The sequence below is a fragment of the Rattus rattus genome, chromosome 18, assembly GCF_011064425.1.
Source record: "Rattus rattus isolate New Zealand chromosome 18, Rrattus_CSIRO_v1, whole genome shotgun sequence".
In the NCBI taxonomy this organism is placed as follows: Eukaryota; Metazoa; Chordata; class Mammalia; order Rodentia; family Muridae; genus Rattus; species Rattus rattus.
Genome location: NC_046171.1, coordinates 9,685,549 through 9,703,983, shown reverse-complemented (window position 1 = coordinate 9,703,983; position 18,435 = coordinate 9,685,549). Strand labels below are relative to the sequence as shown.

The window sequence follows — 18,435 nt, the reverse complement described above, 5'->3', positions numbered from 1 at the left end:
AGTCTGGTTTCTGACAGCCTTTGGTAGTATAACATGTCTGGAACACCACCACAGAAGAGGTTTTGTCAACAGGATATTTGCAAGTACAAGAGCAACTTGGGGTGAGGATCAGTTCTAATGTAAAGAATTAGACAAATAATTTAAAAACTAAATGGTATATGTTAGACATAGCACCACTCTGCTAATGTCAAGGAAAAGAAATCTGAATTAGTTTTTGCTTTTCTTTGCTTAATGTAAACAAAGTTATGTGGAAAAAACACAATGGTTCAGCCTACATAGTTACCTTCTCTATCCTGATGCTTCTTTAGTTATCCATGATAACCTCCCTCATCTCCTGGCCCTCAAATAGAGGACCAGGGTCCAGCCTTGAGCATGATCATGGCTCACCTCTCACTACCCTAAGATTGACTTTCCACATGGTGTTTTCATAATAAGATATCCAGTCATGGCCTCTGGAATGCGATTTAGACTTCAGGCACTTCAGTAAAGGATGTCAATCACAGGATGGAAATCATATTCAGTGAATAGACAGACTGGGCCTGAACATGGGAGAACTAGCAGAGGGTTGCCTAGGGCTCACGTCAGACTCTACTCATGTGTGTACTCATAGACTCACCTATGATATTAGAGCCAAAGAGAGGTATCTAAGGAACCACTGTCCAGATGAAAATTCCAGGGATAAAAAACTGTAAACCATTCAAGTCTCTGCTAATAGGAAAACATATCTGTGGTTCCACAAGGCTTATTGTGACCCAGTTTGAAGGTTTTCAATAAAGTAATAATTTAAGTTTTCAGTTCCCAGCATAGTGAGTATGGATGAATATAGAGAAGATAGAAAGAAATTTACCTTGGTGATACACAGAAATTTTAAGTATATATACACATGTATAGACATATTAAGAATAAAATGTTCTAGAATTGCTGACATATTGGTCCCTGAAATTGGACTCAGAAAGTCTTTGTGATTCAGGGCCAGAAGACGTAGGTCAGGGTAAAGCAACTTGTCCCCAAAAACTACCCCCAGGATGCTAGCACCAAGAGGTAGGTTAGAGTAAGGAGGCATGCCCTAGAGTTCCTAGATTCCAGGGTTAATCCTTACATTACACATCTTACCATGTCTGTCATTCCTATTGTTAATTGCTAGAGACAACAATCACCTAATGCACATGAACATTATATAGAGAAGTAAGATAAGACCTGACTCAGCCTGTACTCTTAAAGCAAAATGGGGAATCTATGGCCCCTGAACTGCTTAGATTTGTGTCCTTGATCCAGAACTAGATGCATGAGTACAGAGTTCAGGAGAGAAAAGGCCTCACACAGGACCCCAGGCTAAGATAGGCTAATATGATTTACATGGAAATTGCATTTCTACTTTAACTCAACTGGCCTCTCCCTGTTCCCCAATTTGAGAATTGAGCAATTTGGTGATCACCAAATCTAACTGGTATTTCTTGAGGTCTGTTATATAGAAAGAGGAAATGGTACCATGTAGAAATAATCAGAAAACCACAAGCAGGCTAAAACTGCAAACCAATTTTGGATAATATTGATTGTGTGGTTTAAAAAAGATTAAAGACACTCTTTCCAGAGTCAGAAGGGACAATGTTGATTCCAGGCATAAAAGAGGTAGATGAAAGGTCATCTAGAGTATGGGTGAGGGGTAGGTCAGGTGAGTCCTTATTAGGGAACTTAGTGTGACCTCATTGTGAGGTATGAGCTCTGAGAGCAGATTTTCAGGACACAGATTTTCAGGATTCCTCCAGCTAGACTCCACATCAGGAAGTTTTATAACTTCCCCCAAGCCCAAGTAGCTGAGGACAAAGTGACAAAACCCTTGAGCTGAAAGAGGACATTTTTATTCAGACCATGTGTTGCATGTTACTTTGGTTTTGTCAATTCGACAATAGCTTTCTTTAAACAGAAAAGGGATGCTCAATGGAAAAATGCCTCCATCAAATTATCTCTAGGCTCTTGGATAATATATAAAATCAAGATGTGCAAGCTGCCCTTGATAGAGTGCTCCTGTCTCTGTGTTCCTCTATTGAATGCACAAATCACTGTTAAAATGTGACCTAGGAGTATTCTGATGAAATAAACTCATCCTCGAGTTATTTTTGGTCATGGTGATTTGTCATAGCAATATCAAAGCAGGGTAGTACAAACAACAATTGGCCATGTATGGCCACTTCACAACTAAGTGAAACTTATTTTGGGGATGAGTACTCGTTTCGTGATTAATTTTAGTTTTAACCTCTGTATAAGTCTGTGGGTATGCAATCGATTGGAGATTATTTTGCAATCTGAAAGAGAGCATCTAATCCCATGGAGTTGGAATAACAGGAGGTTGTGAGTGGCCCTTTGATAATACATGGAAATGAACACAGGTCCACTGCTCTTTTAAGAGCTAATCCTTTCTTCCAATCCCAGGGTAGTGTTATTTACCTGCTTTTCTTTGCTGGATTCCAGGGTCTGGAACAATTTGACTTCCCTGGCAGAATCCCAACTACCTACTGAGCAGTTACCTGAAAAGCAGACCATCTAAACATGGAGTTTGTATTAGGAAAGACAAGTTACTTGTGGTTGAGATCTTCTCAAGTCCACAAGGTAACCAACCTTGAAGAAGTACCACATGTGCAAATTTACTAAAATACCAAATATAAAACACTACGAGGTGGTCAGTGTGGTGGCATTTTTCTGTACCATTTAATGCTTCTGACAACCTACATTTCTTAACTTATAGGGCACCACTGAACATGAAGCAGGGTTGCAGGAGGCCAGCCTCAGAGGTATTTGCATAAAACAGTATAGTTCATAAAGGCTAAAGCCAACATGTGTTGCGATCCTCCCTCCACTTAGAAACTGAGAATGGTAAATAGTGTGGGTGGTAGACAGGGCACAGATCTCTGGAACTGGATGATGCAGAGAGTCAGGCATGGTTAGCCTAAAAGGTGAGCCTTGAGTGTCTGGCACGGCTAAGCTTCCCTTGCCTACGAATGTTCTATACATTGTGCTTGAAGCTTCTGAATGTGGTTCTTTCTCTGAAGACCTGCACTCACTTGCCAGAGTCTGAGGCAAGGCCAGGTGGCTACTAGCATAAAAAGGAGTGCTAGGAGTGATGACATCTTCCTCCTAAATGAAGGTACCAATTTAGTCCAGAAAGGTCTTTATTCACAATACAAGCCTAAGCTATAGGATGAGGCTGACTTGGTTCTCTAAGAATTCCCAGTTGGAAGTACACTGACCTGTCATGCTGTGGAATGATTAACTACTGGGAGACAAGTCTCTGGAGCTCAGCTTCCCCACCTCAAATTCAACTCAGGGCCCTGGTATCCTGGGAGCATGGTGTGGGGGACAAGTTGCTTACCCCGATTCCTGTAAATGTCTGCTGACAAGATCCTTCTGAGTCAATAATGATGTGGCTGACAGAATTAAGGAAAGAAAGGAAAGCAAAGACCCTTTGTCTCTCACTGAAAGTGTCCAGCTTGGGTTCATGATCCTGGGGATTTGAATGTCTCGCTGTTATGTCATGGTCTTTCCCAGGAGGTTCAATCCACCTACACTAAGACTTGGCTACCTGGTGACTAGAGATTATAAAGATTTGAACAATTTAGGAAGACGTTTTCTGCTCTGTCAGTGGCCATGCACACCATATAGCTAGGAGAGCAAGTATAGAAGTGACAGCATGTGAGAAAGATTGTATACTTAGCTTTATCTGATCTCTGATGACCTCCAAGTCAAAAATCTCTCCAATGTCTCCCTTTGACAGAGGCCTGACCTCTGCAGTCCCTCAAAACCAAGAAATGCAGCACAATATTCTGTACTTTCATTAAGAATCTTCTAAAATCATCAACAGAACATGTTATAGACATTTTAAGATGTCCTGGCCCTTATCCTTTTCTTGGGTCCTACACAGATTCAGACTCCTACTGTATTAAAAATCCGTAACACTCTTCCTTGATTATTGAGGGGCTCACGAGGTCACATTAGTAACTGATAGAGTATACTAAAATCCATTTACAACATAGACTTCAAGCCCTTCAGGCAAGGAAGTGACTCCAAGAATCAATAGCAGATGCTGTAAATGCACAAACTGGCCCTTAACATGGGAGCCGTAACAGAGTGTCAACTAGGGCTATCACCAGATTTTACCCATTTGCCTGTGATCCAAGCTCTGACATGATAAGCAAAGAGAGGTCTTTGGGAAAACACTGTCCTGATAAAAATCAGGAGGATCAGGATTCCCAAGCCCTGCATGTCCCCTCTAAAATGAACAAGTGTCCTTGGATCCACAAGACCTATTTTGACCCCAGGATGACCTTTATTGCATATAATCTTACCATGGCCTCAATGTCAAGGTGAGCTGGGAATTGTAATAGAGGATATGAAGATCAAAAAGGATTCCTCCAGCTAGGCTCCAGATCAGGAAGTTTCACACTTTCCCCAGTGTTCCATCATCTGTGCACCAAATGAGCACTTACGTTCAGACCATGTTCTGGCTGATATTTAATTTTGTTGGTTTGACAACAGCTACCTCCGTACAGGAAAAGTACCCTTCATAGAGAAAAATTCTCCAACAGATTGGCTCTAGGTAAGCCTGTAAGGTGTTTTCTAGATGAATGATTGATGTGGGAGGTCACCACCACATGCTGGGCAGGCTTTTCAGGATTATATATGAAATCAGTGAGATCCAGCTATTGAACAGGATTACCCATGGAGTGTTCCAACCTCTATATTTCTGTCTTCAGATTCAAGGCTAGCTTACTCACTGACGAAATGTGACCTGGGACTTGTCAGATGAAATAAACAGTGTCTTTCACAAGTTAGGTTTGATCATGGTGTTTTTTTCATAGCAATAGTAAACTGGACAGATACAAATCAGCACTGGCAATGACCAGCGTTTCAACATCTTGCCCAAACTAACTTTCAAGAGTGGACACCGTTTTTTATGGTTAACTTATTTTTTTCTTCTGTGTATGTTTATATGCAAGTGTGGTGCATGCCAATAACTTGGAGATGCCTGTAAAATTCAGAAGACAACATCTAGTTCCATGGAGCTGTAGTAATAGGATTGGCTGTTTGATGAAGCTTGGAAATGAATTCAGCCCCATGGCACAAAAGCAGTAAGCGTGTTTGAAAGCTAAGTCACACTCACAATCCCAGGGTCATGGATTCTGCCTGCCTTTCTTTCCTGGATCACAGGGTCTGGAACAATTTGATCTAACTGGCATATTCCCAACCACTTGCAGAGGGCTAAACCTGAGAAGCAGACCTCCTAAACAAAAAGGCAGGTTGCTTGTGGATTTGATGGAGATCTTCTCTTTCATGTGTGTATTAAGACATCATGTCCACCCAAGTCCTAGATAATTTCCTTCCCCAGAAAATCCCAGAGACCCTCAAAAACTGAGACCTAGCACCTACCCTCTGGCAAACAGCTGGAATCTGAGGCACATCCGACCTCATAGCCTATTGGATTCAGCAGAGAGGGATCAAATGAGGTAGCGATTTTTTTTTCTCCTTCTCGATGAGCAATGTTTCCCATTTCTTAGCCTGCCATGTTATAGCTATAGAGTCATGGAAGCTTCCTTAGGCCACAGACCCAAACAGTGTCACTTAGGAAAGATGAGACCTAATAATTGAGCACAGATATATCAGAAAGAGGCTGTAGATTCATAGGATGCAAGAGAAGGATAAGGGCAAGAGCCCTTAGGTTCTTAGTTTCACAGACATTAAAGGTCTTAGTCTTGAGGGTCTGTCAGGCATTAGCCTGATTTCCTAGGGAGACCCTGCAGAGATATTTGAGTTGGAGATCACCAGAGATCTCTTATTAGTACATTATCCTTCTCAGGTCTGGCCACTTTGATTGGCCTCCCAGGGACATGGTGTGCACGGCCACTGGTAGAGCAGCCAACTCCACCCTAAATTTCTTCAGATACATGTGGTTTCTGAGCATCGGGATAATACTGGTGGCCTCAGTTGGCTTTGGAAGGACCATGACTTAACAGTGAGGCAATGAAAGAGCAAGTGAGAAATGAGAGCTAGACACTCCAGTAAGAGACATAGGCCTTAGCTGTTCTTTCTCTCATTGATTACATCAGCCACACCAATTTCTGGCCCAGGACCTAAAGGATGTTGTCAACAGGACAGGCATAGGGATCAGGGTAAACAACATGTCCTCAGGAAGGACTCCCTGGATACCAAGGCCCAGAGCTGAATTTGAGGTGTGGTTGCAAGGCCCTAGGGATTCCTCACCCAGTAGTTAATCTTTTCATGACTGATTGTACCAGGTCTCTATCACTCCCAATGGAATTCTTAGAGAAGGCTAAAGATCAGAGTTATAACAGAAATAAGGACCTGTGTATACCTTATCTAAATCTGCTGCTTCTAAGTGATTTTTTTCCTGAGGCTGGCCTCCTGCATCCCTAGTTCTCATTAAGAGAGAAATATATATATATATATGTGTGTGTGTGTGTGTGTACATACATACGTGCATACAGACAGATTGATAGAGGCAGGAACACACAGAGACAGAGACAGTGACAGAAAGAGACAAAGAAACAGAGACAGAGATAGACAGAGACAGTGAAATACAGACAGAGAGAAAGAGAAAGGAGACAGACTAACAGAGAGACACACAAAAAGAAAGTAAGTAGAAAAATAAAAACACTAAGAGAAGAGAAATCAGAGGGGAGAGAGAATAAAAACAGGCACATAGACTGACAGATATAGAGACACAGATCAAAGAAGAAACACATACAGAGAAAAAGGTTGTGTGTGTGTGTGTGTGTGTGTGTGTGTGTGTGACACACACGGTGGGGAGGAGATAAGGAGAGAGATAGAGGTAATTTTAGTGTTTGGAGAGATTGTTTCAAGGTACTGTTGGTTCTCCTGAATAGATCTCCAGTATGTTCTTGCTTCTCTGGATTTTAGGGCGATGTGGTAGTCATGGTGCTACACAGATATACAGGCATCTAAAACATTAATATTCATACATAAAAACAATTGAATCTTTCAAAATGAAAATTGTAAACTGCAAAGAAGGTCAGATTGTTCTACTATAGCATGTACTGGGGCCTGAACAAGCTGTGTGTAAAGCCTTGGCCTTTGACCTTGGACAAGGGTCTACTCATGTCTGAATCCTTGTGATCACAGGTCATGGTGGAGCAGGTTTTAATGAAAGGATAGTGATTGAGCTGCCATGATGACACAGCTCAGAGAGTGACTCTGAAGAGTCCCCATCTCACAGAAGATTAATGGAGCACAGCCATGGCTACACTTCTGTCTCCAGAAGCAGTGGAATGAGCACGGCAAACACAAATTTTATAAGGACCTGAACTTGTATTTTCTCCATTCAGTTTGACTTGTTTTTAGTATATTTATTGATCTCCTAATGTCTTGGATTTGTTTACCGTTACTGTGAAGACACCATGAGCAAGGTACCTCTTATAAAAGACAACATTTTACTGGGCTTGTCTTACAGCTTCAGAAACTCAGTCCGTTATCATGGCAGGAAACATGGCAGCATTCCAGCAGGCATGGATGGCACTGGAAGAAATAAGATTTCCACATGTTGTTCTGAAGACATAGAAGAGAAGACTGGAAAAGCCCATTCCTCACACAATGGCACACTTCCTTCAAGAGAGCCACACCTATCCCAACAAAAGCACATCTCCTAATAGGGTCACTCCCAGGGGGGCCATACATTTTTCCAAACATAATCAAATCACTACAACTATCTTTCAAGAAATTGCAAAGCAAATCCATACATCCAGCATGTGTTACAGGAAGGAAGCATCAATTTGCAGCTCAGGGACAACGAAAGTTCAGTGATGGGGGATTTCCATCCCTGTCTCTGCTGTAACCATAGAGATGATCGGGGAAGGTACTCAAGTCCACAAAGAGAGAGACCTTGGTGTTAAGGCTGATCTCCTCACAGCTTGACAGTATGCTGATAATGAACAGACATGAAATCACAGCAGAACGCAGAGATGGGCAGTAATTTCCTCAGATACTGGAGTTACTGTTGGAGAAGCAGAAACGAGACCATACTTGTATTACTCAGTATCACGGGAGACAGCTGTCTCATTTTGTAGAGAAATGAAGCAATTACAGGTCAGCGTGTGAGCGTTGTAACATTCTGCACAGCCTTTCACACACTCAAAGTATTCCAATTTGAGAATCTGCAACTGCTCAGACTCTGCAGTCTGTCCTTCCCCTCTCTAATGCCCCCCACCCCCGATATTTGCTACCTGGCTCTGTAGCATATAACATTTTAAAAGCTGTTACAGAAGCAGATATCTCAAAAAAGCAATCCGCTATTGGGTGGAAATCAAAACAGAACCTGGACAAAACAAACTAGAGATGAGAAAAATAGTTGTGGGATAGTACACATGTCACCACAAGTGTTTCAGGGACAAGCCAACACCATATTGACTGGAAGTTGGAGCATAGGGGTCTCTACTCTGACCTTTAGGAAGGTTAGGAAGAAAGCAGGGACTGAGGGTCTGGGAGAAACCCTAGTTTTTTCCCCCAGGAATGATTGCAGAACTGTGAGTACTGACAAAGTGCTGGGTAAAGAAACATGGTGGAAGATATTACATGGAAAGAAGTAACGAGCCTCATGGACGTCTGTTCTCGGGAAGTCTGTCCTCTGACTACTAGGAATTAGGTTTCCATCACATCCATTAGCAGAGAAATCAATCTGTCCATTATTTCCCCTGCACTTTACACCAGAGTAAAGCTGAGCACATCAGCCTTAGGCTGAGGCATCTGATATTTGCTGATACATTTATTTCTACCTATGGAGAACGGAATGTACATAGCTCAGGCTTGAAATCATCAGGGAGACTGAACTCAGAACCTGCCCTTCCCTTACCTTTAGACCTCTTCTTCCATATCAGCAAAGCTCCAGGAATCAGATCCGTAACAACATCCATGCTAAATATCCTGGACTGAGGAGGCTCTGGGATGGGAAAGAAAGGGAAGTAAAGGTGAGGGCTCTGACCTCTACCTCTCAGTCTTGACACTGTTCCAGTCCTCCCAAAGAAATTATACTTTCTTTGTAAATTGCTTCCTGTTCACTTCTAGTCTCTACCCCATGTTAGGATGAAGGGCTCGTGTAGCAGCAGTTCCAAATCTTGGGTCTGGTTGTTGCCATCCTTCTGCCAGGCCAAGGTGACATCAGCTGCATAGAAGTACAGGGTCCAGACTTCCTGGTGATTTTCCCTTTAGCTCTGAGGCCACATAGTACAAGTGTTTGGGGGTGTCTGAGTGGAACAATTTGAGACTACAGAAATTTTCCATTATTCCTGGAAGTAGAGCAATGCCCATTAAACATGTATGAAACGGCAGGAGATATGTTTGGTCGTAGAGGGGTAGACCCCACGACAAAGTCTAAATGCAGGTTATCTGTGGGATAATCCATTCCTTGGGAGTCTCATAATCCAAGCAGCCGGCATAGAGCAGGCGACTTTCGATCTCTAAGAAGAATGTCTTCCGGATGAATTGGAAATAGAGAAAGGGAGTGTGAACTTATGTGCAGTGGGCCTTTAAATCCCAACTGTCCTCTTCAGATCCTTTGCTGGTTTATGGTCAATGAGCAGGAAATCTGGCTGGAATAGTGTACTAAAAGAAGAAGGACACAGAAGGCTCTGGCTGAGCTATGGAGGAGACAAGCTTTCCCTATTGCTAGCTAGTGTTTTTGTTGGAGTCTTTTTGGTTCCAGATTTGGTCCTTTTTCTCCTCTGGAGCACACTCACTGTCTGGATTTTGGATAAGGGACTGGGTGTCCAGGAGCCTCAGGGGGAGATCCTGGCATGCAAGGGTTTTCAGCTTTGTGATGAGTTAGAGACAGAGTCTCTGCTAGCACATGATCACTTTATAATCGCCATATAGAAGAGACTGATTGTCTTTTCTAAGAATTCCTATTGATAGTGATAAAGATCACTGGGGTTGGGTCTTGGAAAGAACACATGGAAGAGGAGGAAACTCTATGCCCCAACTGCACCAGCTTTCATGACACTCTGATCCAGCTCTGGGGAATGTAATCATGGGAACAGTGTCAGAGACAAGTTGCTTATCTTGAATGTTATCCTCCTTGTCCTGGTCACAATAACCTCCTTGAGTAGAAGCCTAGGAGGTTTGTGAGTTCTCAGACATGGACACTCCAACTCTGGTCATCTACACAGGGTAGCCATCTCCCAAGCAACACTGTAAAATTTTTTATTAACATTTGCAAATCATTTTAATTTTTCCAGGCTTGCCAGGAACTATTAGACACACACAAGTCTATGCTTTCTCAATACTAGCATAGAGGGCCAGTACACTGGGACATTTGAATATTTTATCTTGAATGGATAATAATTGGTTGGTTGAATCTGGTGCAGATACGTTAGTGAAAATGTTCGGTGAAACCAAAGAATTTTGTCTTCATGAGTTTTGTAGAAAGAACACTTCTGAAAAATTAGAGAGAAGAGATTTTATATACTGTGTAGTTTCTTTAAAAATCAACAAAAATTCAACCACAAAAAAAAAATACAGAACAGAAGAGGTCAGTTGTGAGCTCTTAATGATTTTCAAAAATTGGTGGGAGATATTAATTGGCTACGGCATACCAGTGGAATAACTACCAAAGAGTTAAATAATTTGATTCAAACGTTACAAGGAGTTTTAATCATAGACAATTCAATGCTGCTAACAAAGGAAGCAGAAAAAGAGTTAATTTTAACAAAAAAGAGATTGGAAGATGCGTATGTGGATCACCTAAATCCCAAAGTGGGCTTTATTTTGATTATTTCACCTTCAACTAATTCTGCTTATGAGGTCCGTATGGAAAGAAAAGATAGAATTTTAAAATAGATCTTATCAAACAGAGTATATAATTTAAATCTTATATAATTTAATCATAAAAAGAAGAATTAGACTATGTTAATTTTCAAATACAGACCCAACAGAAATCATAGTGCTTTTGCTTCTAATTTCAGCATTTATTGATAATATATATACACAATATATCATATATGTAATATAATATTATATATAATTATTTATTACATTTTTCTTTTTCTACTTTATATACATCCTTTTTCTGTTTTTTTAATTAGATTTTTTAAATTTACACTTCAAACGTAATCCCCTTTCCTTGTTTCCTGTCCATAAACCCCTATCTCATCCCCCTCCCCTTGCTTCTTTGAGGGTGTTTCCCCACAGGTCCACCCACCCCTCCTCTCCCTGACATTTCCCTACACTGGGGGATCCAGACTTGACAGGACCAAAGGGTTCTCCTCCCAGCAAGGCCATCCTCTGCTACATATGCAGCTGGAGCCATGTGTCTGACCATGTGTACTCTTTGGATGGTGGTTTAGTCTCTGAGAGCTCTGGTTGGTTGGTATTCTTGTTCTTATGGGGTTGCAAACCACTGCAGCTCCTTCAATCTTTTCTTCCCTCCACTGGGGACCCCATTCTTAGTTCTATGGTTACCTGCGAGCATCCACTTCTGTATTTGCCATGCTCTGATAGAACCTCTCAGGAGACAGTTATATCAGGCTCCTGTCAGCTCGCACTTCTTGGCATCAGCAATATTGTCTGGGTTTGATGACTGTATATGGGCTGGATCCTCAGGTGGGACAGTCTTTGGACGGCCTTTCTTTCAGTCTCTGCTCCAAATTTTTCTTCATATTTCCTCCTGTGAATATTTTTGTTCACCCTTCTAAGAAGGACTGAAGCATCCACACTTTGGTTGCCCTTCTTCTTGAGCTTCATATGGTCTGTGGCTTGTATCTTGGGTAATCCGAGCTTTGGGGCTAATATCCACTTATCAGTGCATACATACCATGCGTGTTTTTTTGTAATGGGGTTACCTGACTCAGGATACTATTTTCTAGTTCCATCCATTTGCCTATGAATTTAATATAGTCATTGTTTTTGATAGCTGATTAGTATTACATTATGTAGATGTACCACATTTTCTATATCCATTCCTCTGTTCAGGGACATCTGGGTTGTTTCCAGCTTCTGGCTATTATAAATAAGTCTGCTGTGAACATAGAGGAGCATGTGTTGTTGTTATACATTGGAGCATTTTTGGGTATATGCCCAGGAGTAGTATAGTTGAGTCCTCAGGTAGTACTATGTCCAATTTTGAGGAACCTTCAGACTGATTTCCAGAGTGGTTGTACGAGCTTGCAGTCCCACCAACAATGGAGTGTTGCTCTTCTCCACATCTCCACCAGCATCTAATGTCATCTGTGCTTTTTATTTTAGCAATTCTGACTGGTGTGAGGTGGAACCTCAGGGTTGTTTTGATTTGCATTTCCATGACGACTAAGGATATTGAACATTTCTTTAGGTGCTTCTCAGACACTCAATATTCCTGAGTTGAGGATTCTTTGTTTAGTCCTGTACACTATTTTTAATAGGGCTATTTGATTCTCTCAAGTCTAACTTCTTGATTTTTTTTGTATATATTGGATATTAGCCCTCTATCAGATGTAGTATTGGTAAATATCTTTTCCCATTCTGTTGTTTGCTGTTTGGTCCTATTGACAGTGTCTTTTGCTTTGCAATTTTATGACATCCCATTTGTTGATTCTTGATCTTAGAGTCTTTTTCCTTACATAATCTTTGAAATTTTATGGCACCCCATTTGTTGATTCTTGATCTTAGACCATAAGTCATGGGTGTTCTGTTCAGGAAAATTTCCCCAGTGCCCATGTGTTCATGTGTTTGAGGCACTATCCTATTTTTTCTTCTATTAGTTTAAATGTATCTGGTTTTATGTGGCAGTCCTTGATCCACTTGAGCTTTTTAAAGGGTAATAAAGATGGATCGATTTGCATTCTCCTTTCTGATTGACCCAGGAGGATATTGTCGACATGACCAGGAGGACAAGCATCTAGGGTAAACAACATGTCTTATCACACACTGCTCCTAGGTTCTAAGAGCAAGATCTGAGCTGGGGAGTCAGGGCCCTAGGGACTCCTCTTCCAGGAATTCATCTTTCCATGTCCCAAACTAACCACCCTTTATCACTACCATTGGGAATTCTTAAGAAGCCAATCAGACTCCTGCATATCATGAATATAAAGTAAACATTCATTAGCTTAGACTCAGTCTGCACTCTTGAGCAGGATGAAAACCTTTGTACACCAGGCTCTCCTCCTGCTGCTCATCATCACTCTGGCTGTCACAGGGCATCCAAAGGGTGAGTAATTTGAGCTGAAAGTTTGAACAGAAAAGACATAACCAAGGGAATAAAAGGGACTCTATCCCTAAGGGTGCAACACTTGGAAAGCATACCTTCTCCCTACCCCAGCAGGAACTTCTGTTCCCTTCTTCACTTTGCATGTGGCTCCCTGCCCCACTACCTTCTTTGTGAATTGGCTTGTGGACTGGCATTGCATCCGACGTGGAGAGTGGTGAACTAAAGACCCACTGTTCCTAGGTTTACACTCTCTGAATTATAAACAAACTCTCCTGGAATGGCCTGGCTTTTTGGAACTACAGTTTATTGCTGTTATCTATGTGGATGATACACAGTTCCTAGGACTCAACAGCATATGGGGGAGTTCAAGGGCAGAGCACAGAGTACCATGGATGGATAAGAATGAACCAGAGATTTCGGAGAAAGTAACACAGAGCATGCTGGCTGAAAAATATTTCTTGACAAAAATAATGAAGAAAGTGCTCCACATATACAATTACAGCATGACTGGTGAGTAACCCCCAAGCAGAAATCCCAAACATTAAGTTTCCTATGGGGTTGTCCCTATGTTCTGTATCAGGGCTTTATACTCAGATAATGTGACCCATGGTTACAAATCTATACACCTTGGAACTCTGACCCAGTTTTCTGCTCAGCTCAAATCCAAATCTGGCCACAATGAAAGGCCTCATGATCTGGGTCAACCCACAGGAGAACCCCATCAAGGGACCTGGAATGGTGGAGGGACTGAGAGCAGGACTTTCTCCAGGTTATCACACAATCCAGAGGAGGCGTGGCTGTTATGTGGTGCCAGAAGGGCACTTCAGCCACGGATTCGTAGAATTAACCTTCAATAACCACGACTATATCATGCTGAATGAGGACCTGGAAACCTGGAGCGTGGTTGGCAAGGCCGCTGAGATGATCAGGCAAGACTTTGAGGAGGAAAATTTTGCAAAACGCATGAGAGAATACCTGCGGGGCCAATGTGTGGAAGGGGTCCTTGGACTCCTGTACCATGGTGAGGAGGCTTTGCTGAGAGCAGGTAAGGACAGAAACTGCCCCACTTTCTCTGAGATGAAGCTCCTATCCTATGAGGATTCCTCCTCTGCAGGGAGCAGCTGGACCACTAATCCATACAAAACAAGGTTATATGAGCATTGATAGATCACTAGGAAGAATGCAAAATGCCTTAAATATTTGATTGTTTACCTCAGGCACTCCTAAAACACATGTGACCCATAAGGTCACAGCTGATGGGAAAATAACCTTGAGGTGCTGGGCTTTGAACTTCTACCCTGCTGAAATCACCTTGATCTGGCAGAAGGATGGGAGCAACAAGACCCAGGATGTGGAGGTGATAGAGACCAGGCCTTCAGGGGATGGAAACTTCCAGAAGTGGGCAGCTGTGGTGGTGCCATTTGGGGAAGAGCAGAGATACACATGCCTTGTGGAGCATGAGCGTCTGCCTAAGCCCATCACCCTGAGATGGGGTAAGGACTGGGATTGAGCAAACAGACCATTGAGAAAAAGAGAGAGAGAGAGAGAGAGAGAGAGAGAGAGAGAGAGAGAGAGAGAGAGAGAGAGAGAGAGAGAGAGAGATTTTTGGGAAGAATTGGATGTGGGTCTATACTAAGAGCTGGAGGTCAGAGTTCTCCCTGTTTCTTCTCTTTCTTTTCTTCTCAGAGCGTCCTCAGTCCATCAACTCTATCATGGCTATTGCTATTGCTGTGGTGCTTGGAGCTCTGCTTATGGGAGCAGTGTTGGCTTTTTTTATATGGAAGAGGAGGAGTAAAGGTAAGGAAAAGGCAGAGTCTGAGTTCATGGCTTCATGGAAATATCAAGCCTAATCTGTAAGTTGCCCTCTCCTATGCAAGCAGATTTCACCCAAACAGTTCCTAATTCAGCCTAGGGCTGATGTGCTGATTTCAATCTATTGTGAAGCATAAAGAAAACAGTGAACCTATTCATCAAGGCAATGGCAGAGTTGACAGAGATCTGATTCTCAGCTCTCAGAGGCCACAGTGGAATTTCCTACTTAGATTAGAATTTCAGAAATCCTGCTAGCCCATTTCATGTGCAATTTTTCATCGTGTTTTCTTGGATCTCCATTCAGGGTTCTGGACACGTATTTGAGATAAGTATCAAGATATTCCTCTAGAATCTGTACAGCCTGCTGCCTGCATGACCTATGGTAGGGTTTATTTTCAGGAATTTAAAAGGCAACTAGATTCAGTCTTGCCAGTAATAATAGTGGTGGTTCATCCCTGAGAAACTTATAGTAATATGAAATGAAGCCTATGGAGGACTATCAGACATCCCATATTTCTTTTTTAAATTTCATACTCAAAAACGTTGACCTGTTGTTGGTTTGCTTTCCACTGGGAGGTAAACTTCCTAGAATGCCTAGCGTTTTGTTACAACATTAAGAGTGATAACCTATAAGGCCTGATATGTAACAGGAAGCAGGTCACAGTATAGAACCCCATGGTGTGGGAATTCTTGGGATAGGGAGCATTTGAGTGAGTGGTGAGCTATTTATCATGTAATTATTAAAATGTGCATATCTAGGTTTATTCCTTTTTTTTTTTGTATCTACAGGTTAAGCTAACCACCTTCATGTGGTATGGAGCCAGGGAATATTTGGTATGGTTTCTCCTCTTACGGTACTTTCTCTTTCAACATCTATGATTATGTGTCTGTCTCCTCTAAGCACAATGTAAGCAGATTATGGGCAGCAGCAAAGTGCATGCCCTCTCTTACTGTGCCCAGGATCTCTCTTATTCCAACAGAGACATTGGACTAACCTACCACTTCATGCTGCTGTCCTTATCAGATCATTTGTATATGGTTTGTCAACATCTTGGCAGATTGTGTGATTGATTTATGTCCGAAAAATGAGTAAATCACAATGGAGAAAATTAAAGGATCAGAACCTTATGAGATTTGTGTTTGTTATGCTAAATTCATTGCCTATAGGGAGGGCACTGCTTGCTCTATGAAGTCAAACAAGGCCTGGGCTGTGCACAGTTGTTGCTGGTCCACCTGTACTTTCACATGGTCCCTTACCACTGGTGTCATTTTCCTACCTCCTCATCCTCATTCTTTCCATACACCTGTTCTTCTAGGTCATGGGATGAAAAGATGACAGGAATTCCATTGTCTGTGCTATTTTCTCATGTGGACAGTCAGCCTGTTCAGAACTCTGTCTGATGATAAATGCAAGATATTTAGATCCATGTTTCAGCAGAAATTATACTTGCTATAAGTTCTATATAAGAGTCTGGTGTTATCGTCCTCTTTTGTCAATTTCAGTGACAATATTAAAAAATGATTTTGTCATTATCCCACAACCGATTCTGTACTATTCTATCAATGTTGTAAGAGTCAATGTCTGGTTTCTTACAGCCCTGTATGTTATAATATGTCTGTCATACCATCACAGAAGAAGATTTGTTAACAGGGTGTTTTAAAGTTCAAGAACAATCTGAGCTACACACTAAGGACTTGATCAAAATCAGACATTAGAAAAATAAATTAAATACTAAATGTTATATATTTGAGAAAGCTCTACTATGCTAATGTCATTTTAAAGAAATTTCAAACAGTATTTGCTTTTCTTATAGAAAGTAGGTTTAATGCAAGGAAAGTCATGTGGAAGAAACCAATTGTGCAGTACTTGATGACCAAGTGCTTTAAATAGGCATACATTGTAGTCACTAGGGTTTCCAAACACCTTTAATGAAATGAGAGGCACTTCAAAATGTAGTAAAATTATCCTGTGACAACCTAGGACTACAAATTGTGGCAAAGCAGATAGAAAAGAAGGAATGCTATAGCTGAAATCAAGAGCATTATCAGAAAACCAAACATTGTGAACATATGTAGACTCTGTATGCAAAGCCTGCTGCATAGAGATTCTGTTCCAGTTCCCATAGAACATTCAGCAAGACAGTTCACACTTAAACACACTTGACTATTTTGTCTTGATTGGTTTGCTGTGTTCCAGAAGTATGAATGGGGGACATGTACATGATAGCTCCTCTCACTTTTCTTAAGGAAAACATCCTAGGAGCAGAGAACTCTAAAGACCCAGGATTTTCTGAAGCATGTGATGTGTCCTACCAGCATGGGTGTTAGTATGGACAATTTATCTGCCTCAGGCAAGGAACATATTTCCCTGTAAAACCTAGAGTTATGCAACAACAGGACACAGTAGCCATTCTTTACCCAAGAGATGACATGTGGTGTCAGCTCCCCCATATTCCCTGATCTCAGTTGGGATGCCTTTGCTCTCCCTTCTCTACCCAAGGGCTTAGCCTACATAGCTCCATTCTCTATCCTGGTGCTTCTTTAAGTACCCATGCCTACCTAACCTCCTGGCCTACACATAAAGGACCAGAGTACTACGTTGAGTATGATCAGGGTTCACATCTCACTTCTCCCCAATTCACACTCCATGTGATATTTCCAAAACAATGTATTCCGGCATGCTGTCTGGGATGCCGCTTAGACATCAGGCACTTTAGTCAATAAAATGTCTCACAGGATGAAAATTAGATTCTATAAATGGGCTGTTTGTTCCTGAACTTGGGAGAAATAACAGTTTTCCTTAGGGCTGTGGCCAGATTCTACCTATGTGCCTTGTATGCCAGTTCTGATATTAAAAAAAAGAAAGGTCTTTGAAGAACTACTCACCCCTGAAAATCATAAGTATAAAAATTCAAAAAACCATGCAAGTCCCCACTAATAGAGACAAGTGTCCTCAGATGCCAGATTATTTTGTCCCAGGTTGAGTTATTTTATATTATTTTCATTAAAGGAAGGTCCTCAAAATACTGTTCTCGACATGTTCAGTATGAATGAACATAATCCACATGAGGAAATTCACCTTGGAGAAACACAAAGTTTAAGTATACACAGCAGTCTTTAGAATAAAATGACCTAGTATTGCTGACATATTGGTCCCTGTGGTTGGACTCAGAAGGACTTTGTGAGTCAGGACAAGATTGCTTTGATCAGGGTAAAGCAACTTGTCCCCATACACTTCCCCCAGGATAGTATGCCTGAGAGTTAAGTTAAAGTCAAAAGGCAGGCTCTAGGTGGCCTAGTTCCAGGACTTAATCCTTCTGTTACCTGTTAGTGACACTTGTCACTCTATTGGTAATTCCTAGACACCAACCACCTAATGTACATGAAATTTATAAAGTGATGTCAGACCAGTCCTGACTCAG

General features: G+C 41.6%; 1 protein-coding gene across 1 annotated transcript; it reads left to right on the top strand.

Annotated features, from left to right (window-relative positions):
- The first annotated feature begins 13,128 nt into the window (after positions 1–13,128).
- Positions 13,129–15,058, top strand: LOC116887702 (class I histocompatibility antigen, Gogo-A*0501 alpha chain-like). The gene is made up of 5 exons (XM_032889300.1): positions 13,129–13,201; positions 13,442–13,711; positions 13,971–14,246; positions 14,419–14,694; positions 14,888–15,058. Exons 1-5 carry the CDS (start codon positions 13,129–13,131, stop codon positions 15,049–15,051), a joined length of 1,059 nt encoding a protein of 352 aa, XP_032745191.1. The 3' UTR covers positions 15,052–15,058.
- Positions 15,059–18,435: the final 3,377 nt, after the last annotated feature.

What these genes read in the sequence shown, in the direction of transcription:
- LOC116887702 (XM_032889300.1), top strand. Translation starts at nt 13,129, where the DNA reads ATGAAAACCTTTGTACACCAGGCTCTCCTCCTGCTGCTCATCATCACT. An exon ending in TGTCACAGGGCATCCAAAGG is followed by an intron (nt 13,202 to 13,441) that starts GTGAGTAATTTG and finishes CACTGTTCCTAG; the next exon opens with GTTTACACTCTCTGAATTAT. An exon ending in ATACAATTACAGCATGACTG is followed by an intron (nt 13,712 to 13,970) that starts GTGAGTAACCCC and finishes GACTTTCTCCAG; the next exon opens with GTTATCACACAATCCAGAGG.